General features: G+C 38.0%; 1 protein-coding gene across 1 annotated transcript in view; it reads right to left on the bottom strand.

Moving 5' to 3' along the window:
- Window positions 1-820: 820 nt before the first annotated feature.
- The window catches only part of LOC131074662 (protein DAMAGED DNA-BINDING 2), a 128,579-nt gene continuing 123,399 nt past the window's right edge, over window positions 821-6,000 (bottom strand). The window contains exons 8-11 of the mRNA XM_058011327.2: window positions 2,402-2,531; window positions 1,902-2,150; window positions 1,592-1,788; window positions 821-1,364 (exon numbers count right to left, since the gene is read on the bottom strand). Of these exons, the coding sequence (XP_057867310.2) occupies window positions 1,142-1,364; window positions 1,592-1,788; window positions 1,902-2,150; window positions 2,402-2,531 (799 nt within the window). The 3' untranslated portion in view covers window positions 821-1,141. The remainder of the gene's footprint in view (window positions 1,365-1,591; window positions 1,789-1,901; window positions 2,151-2,401; window positions 2,532-6,000) is intronic.

Raw genomic sequence — 6,000 nt, 5'->3', positions numbered from 1 at the left:
AAATAATTATATGATGCCTATGCATGTTGGTGATATATTTGTGATTTCCCTCTCTTGTATTCGCCCGTTCTTATAATAGGTACGTCCATTTGTTTATGGCGCATGCATCTTGTCTGCTAATGATCTATGCCTTAATTTTTTGTACCAAAGAATTATACGGGGAGATCATAAACAGGAGAGAATATATGACATTCATTGGAAACAACTCACAGAGCATTAAGCTTTCCTTCGCATTCTATTTAACAGAATCCATGAGCACAAAATGTGACAGCATAACTGTTCGGTGCCAGCCACTATAATCAAAAGAAACTTGCAATTTGAAACAGCTTGAGTTGTCTTAATAATAAGGCATGCGTGGCATGTGTACTCTGAAGTGGAGGTCCAAGGATCAAACCCAGAGGGATTTAGGGTTGTACACTCCTTTGAATCATTTAAGGTAAATGGAAAAGAAAAAAGAAATTCCCTTGTGGAATGCTCGCATAAAGGGGGTCTTGTACATCAAATTAGTGTGTTGCTTGGCAGTGACCTGAAAGAACAATTTTTACCTTGACATAAATGTAATAAGAATGAGACATTGATGCTTTAGTTTCACTGCAAACCATTAATAGAATCTCATAGAGGAGTTGTGAAAAGATTTACTATGCAATGACAAGACTGCCACAAAACAAATCTAAAGATGCACAGTAGACTATCAGGTATGCAAAAGAGAGAAAACACTGTTTGCTAAGAAAACAAAAAAGTAGTTGCAGTGTGCTAAACTCTGATATCCCCCTTCACAAATGTAAGTACCATTATGAAAATGTCTCATGAACTATATTACTGAGTACTAAGCAAGAAATATTTCATTGTGCATGGTAAATGACCTAAATAAATTCCCACAAAAGGCTGAGAGGTTCCAACTACAAACCTTACACAATATGCGCAGAAAGGTAGAAAACCAAAAATATCTAGTAAAGGATACAACTGATTGCATATTCCAAGCAAAATTATGAAAATTCAACTTAAACCTTCAGACCTGACATTAAATCTTCTGACCAAACCTGACTTCCTCTTGCTCATTTCAAAATAGTACAAGCATACATATGTTGCCATCAGCCCTATGAAAAGCAAAATTGACTCTCTCAAGAAAGAGATGAAAGCTTTATTTTGATCTTTTTGCAATTGAACATGTTCCTGTTTTGAAGGATGGGTAATTCAATTTGCTCTTTTTCTTCGAAGTGAAGTTGTCATCTTCATCATCATCTTCCAACTTGCCTTTCGGCCTTTTTCCCTTTAGTACTGTGTATGGGGAAACTTTGTGCTTTCTTTCTTCAATCATTTCATCAGAATCAATCTCCTCTTTTGGACACCAAATAAGCAGTGACCTAACATCAAATCAGAAAAGTGCAAATTAAGGTTTTCTGCAGCTGGCATACATGGCTGGAAGATATTCTTACTAAGAAACAGTATTGTGGATAAGAAGTAGCTCAAACCAGCTAAAACCTTACATGCATTGCAAGAACAAAGACATTCAAATTCTATCATTTTCCTTAAGTTGGGAAAAACTAAAATGCATTGCAGAAAACGATATTGAGAATTCCAGGAAGTGAACCTGGAGCTGCCTGATGCCAAAAGATCTTTCCGAGGGTGAAATTTATTGACGGGAGTTATGGTAGCTATATCTGGATCAGCAACTTCAGCAACAAGCTGTCCATTACTTGTGTCAATAAAATCAATGGGATGTAAAGCTACACCATTGAAGTTATTGCTTATGTAGCGACCAATAACCGCAAGACACTCAGAGGGATCCTGGAGATTATAGAAACTCAGAAAGTTTTACAGTAACAACAAAAGTTAGAGAAAATTCATCAATGTATTCATAAAAGTCAAGAAGATGAAATTATTTTAGCAAAAAGGAGAACCTTTGGATCCCACTCTGCACGAAAACATGTCAGGTGACGATTAAAATCATGACTATGGACAATTTCACGGCTTGGGAAGTTCAAATCACCAAAGATGGAGTCCCACACACGTATGCGATTATCTTGGCAAGTTGTCATTATTTTAGTGCCAGTCCTTGGTGAAAAATAAGCTGAGTTCACTACTCGTGGGTGTGCCAGCTCTGCCAAGCAAGCTCCTGCTTTCAACTGGCGAATATCCCAAAGACGAACCTAAACAGAGCAAATATAAGCTATAAAACAAAATGATTTCCATCTGAGACCAACAGGAACAAAATAATGGCAATTGATGTTGAGAGTAAGTATATTGACTACAGAAAGCATTTATTTGCTTAGCTTAAAAATCAGTATATAAAAGCCAAATAACATAATGTTCATCTTTAATTCCAAGGAAAAAAAAGACGCAGTTTTCTGTCAAAATTAATCACATCTAGAAATGGCTTTCATGACGAAAAGGTACTTACAAAATGATCATTGCCACAGCTGATCAAAAGATCTGGATGTACCGGATTGAAATGAAGTCCCACCACTTTAGAACCCTTTTTATGGATTAGAACAGGTTCCCCTGTTTTTTTGTTTGAACGCATGTCTATCCTGCAAAACAAGATAATAAAATGTCAACATGCAGATTAATTACACTGCAAAGATACATAAAGCTATTACCATGTAACAAGCCAATTTACAGTATTATTAAAGATACAAATGGTATTGTAGAATGGTATGCGTCCAAGTCAAAGCATTGCACATCCACTGAGAAGCCCCACATTGAAATCTCCAAGAGACGTGATAGTGTTGAAATTGGGTAAAATCACATTATTTTCAACTCACTGGGTGTGGTGTACCCCAATGGATGAAACCAAATTCAAGTTCTAGATGAATTTGATGGAAAAGAAACCCCTCAGTCATGTCATCTAAGCTGAAGGTCACCCAACCAAGGGAATCTCTCTAGTTAAAATTAGCATGAATAGCATTTTAAATTTTTATTTTTAAACGAGTTTAAACACCATACATCCAATAGAGATGAAAGGTCACAAAGAATGCCAGCAGCATGAGTGACAAAAATATGAGCGAGCCTAACAGCTTACAAAACAAAGTTCAAGAGGCAGAAAAGAGTATAACATAAAATCGTGATATAGGAACATGGTACGGAATCAAAAACCTAAGCCTACACATCCAAACAAAATTCCATTTTACAATCTGGAAGTTTAACAATATGGACCTCTAGAAGGAAAAGAATTAAAACCAGTCCAAAATTTTCCTAAGCACTTCAGTCAAGGCGAGTCTGAGAAAGACTCCTGTTTTCCTGTAAAGTCTCAGATAAAAAAATTGAGCTTGTGAAGCACTCTGTTTGGTGCATTGGAGCCCACCAATAGGTGTCATGTGCTTTAGTGGTATTAGTACTTCCTGCCAAAGTAACCTTGAAGTTTACTCAAAAGGTAATATTAAATAATTAATTAAAGGTTTAGACAAACAATTAATTAAAGTTACCTAATTGGAGAAACCATATAAGAACTGAATGAAAAATACTTAAGTGATTGTAATGTCCCCTTCTCAATAGGAGGTAATCAGTGGTCCATTAGCCTATTCTGCATACCTGTAGCCTTGTAGGCTGACTGGAATGAGGAATTGGGGTTTCCTATTTTCTAGAAGTTTCTAGGAGGATTCCTCGCAGTTTTCAGGGATGTTCTGGTTGGAGTTTGGCAGAAAGAATTGAGGTTTCCTTTTGGGTTTTTTGTAAGCTTCGCAGTGGTATGACATGCAATCAGTTCAGGGGAGTTTGCAGAACTTACTATTTTTAGTAAGTTGATATCAGATGACTGGATTTTGAGGTTTTTTTGGGTTTTCCGAGCTCATTCTCAGGGTTCGACGAGCATGTTTTTTAGAGTTGTTTTCATGACTTACTATTTTTAGTAAGTGTCAGTTCAGGCAGTGCTATTTTTGGCAGTCTTGAGCAGAGCTCCAATCCAGTTCAGATTAGTGTTTTCTGCACTTCAACTCACATAGTTGATTTGGCAGTAATCAGTGGTTGATTTATAATTGCTAATTAAATATTATTACTTTATCCTAAAGTTTGATATTTAATTATTTCACTGATTATTTTTGGAGGTATGACTTAGGAAGGAAAAATTATATCATTATCCTAAGTCACATTTTATTTCCTAAGTCAGGTGGGCGCCTGTTGTGACATATTCACACATCTGGGGACCCCTGCTTTTTGCTTTCTAGGGTTAGTTTTCTTGGTCTTTTAGGTTCTTGGCTATTAATCTTTGCATTGGAGAGTTGCCAGTGAGCTCGTTAGGATAGGATGGTCTGCTTAGGCTCAAATGGGTCAGTAGGTGGTCAGGTCAGGGTCTCTGTTGAAAGTTTCCTCTTAGTTAGGCCTGGGTCTTGCTTCTAGGGTTGAGTCTTGATTGAGTTTAAGGAAGTCTTTGTATCATGCTAGGAATCTTGCCTTTTGAGGCCTATGTCATTGACTTAAGGAAGTGAATGGAGGTATGTGAGCAGGTGTTCTCAAGGATTCTTCCCTTTGAGGGTTTGAGATTGGTCCAGTTGATGAATGATGAAGTTCTTTTACTTCTAGGCATTGATTGATGCGAAATTGACCTATTTATCCTTGGAAAAGGCCTAACGACCAAGCCTAGACTTGAAAACTTGAGAGTTGAATAAGAATTTGAGCACAAATGCAAAATTCACTCCTGACCTTTCCAAAGGGACAGGAGCGAAATCTTCCTTAGCTCTCTTTGCCCTCCTCTTTTGGATAAAAACTTCACTTAAGGCATGGATTGGGAGGAAATTAGCTTGAATTCACCCTTGGAGACGCCTTGGACAAACTTAGACTTGGAAATTTGGAGAAAAATTCAAGAATTTGAACATTATTGCAAAATTCGCTCCTGACCCTTCCAAAGGGTCCAGAGCGAAGTTCCATAGACTCTTCTCTTGCTCCCAGTTTAGACCTCAAAGCTTGCTCCTACGCCTTGACTGAGTGAGGAATGACCTATCTTTACCTTGTGAGCAAGTTGGAACGAGATGGGATGAGGAAATTGAGCCTAAAACATGAATTTTGCACCTGACCCTTCCAAAGGGTCCAGAGCGAAATTCCTCTTTAGGTCTTGTCCTTCCAAGGGTACCTGGGCGAAATTGTTAAGATGTGCTTTTGATCCAACATTTTGAACTAGGCGCCTCCTTAAGATGATTTGTTAACATGTCCTAAGGTGAGAGCAATGTGAATGAGGGTGAAGTATTGAATGTTTGAATGATATCTAAGGCTAATTCCTCAAATTCGCTCCTGGCCCTTCCAAAGGGTCCAGAGTGAATTTCCTTAGATCTCTCCCTTCTTTGCATCAAGCTTAGGTTCCAAAGCTTTAATTGAGGTTGACTGAATTTAGAGGCACCCTTAGGCATGCATTTGAGTAGGTCATGATCACTAAATGTGAGGGATTTGAGCATAATTGTCAAATTTCGCTCCTGACCCTTCCAAAGGGTCCAGAGCGAAATTTAGCCAAGCTCCTGACCCTTCCAAAGGGTCCAGAGCGAAATCCCTAGAAGGACTCCCTATTTCGCCTAATGCACTAAAAGAACCTTGTTTTAAGCTAAATTGATGGCAAATTGACTTGATCATGATAGGAGGAGGTTTGAAAAGTTAGGTTCAAGGCAAAGAAATGATGAATGGAAGATGAATAGCATTAAAGGAAGAATTTCGCTCTTGACCCTTCCAAAGGGTCCAGAGCAAATTTTCCTAAACGCCTATTTACTCCTTGTTTGAGACCAAGATCTTTGTTCCTATGGCATAGATCGAGGGAAGATTGATGTGTACTTTTCTTGAGAAGTGAATTGAAGCAAAGGAAATGATGAATTTGAGGCTAAATGACAAATTTCGCTCCTGACCCTTCCAAAGGTTCCAAAGCGAATTTTCCTAAGACCCTCCTTTTTGCTTCAAATATGAACTAATTTCATGCCTTGGAACCTCAACTAGGACGTTATCATGCCTTGGAGACAATTGAAGTAAAGAAAAATGATGAGAAAGTGAAGAATTTATGCAAAATGCAAAATTCGCTCCTGACCC

This window comes from Cryptomeria japonica, chromosome 4 (genome assembly GCF_030272615.1).
Source record: "Cryptomeria japonica chromosome 4, Sugi_1.0, whole genome shotgun sequence".
Lineage (NCBI taxonomy): Eukaryota > Viridiplantae > Streptophyta > Pinopsida > Cupressales > Cupressaceae > Cryptomeria > Cryptomeria japonica.
This window is presented reverse-complemented; position numbering and strand designations above follow the sequence as displayed.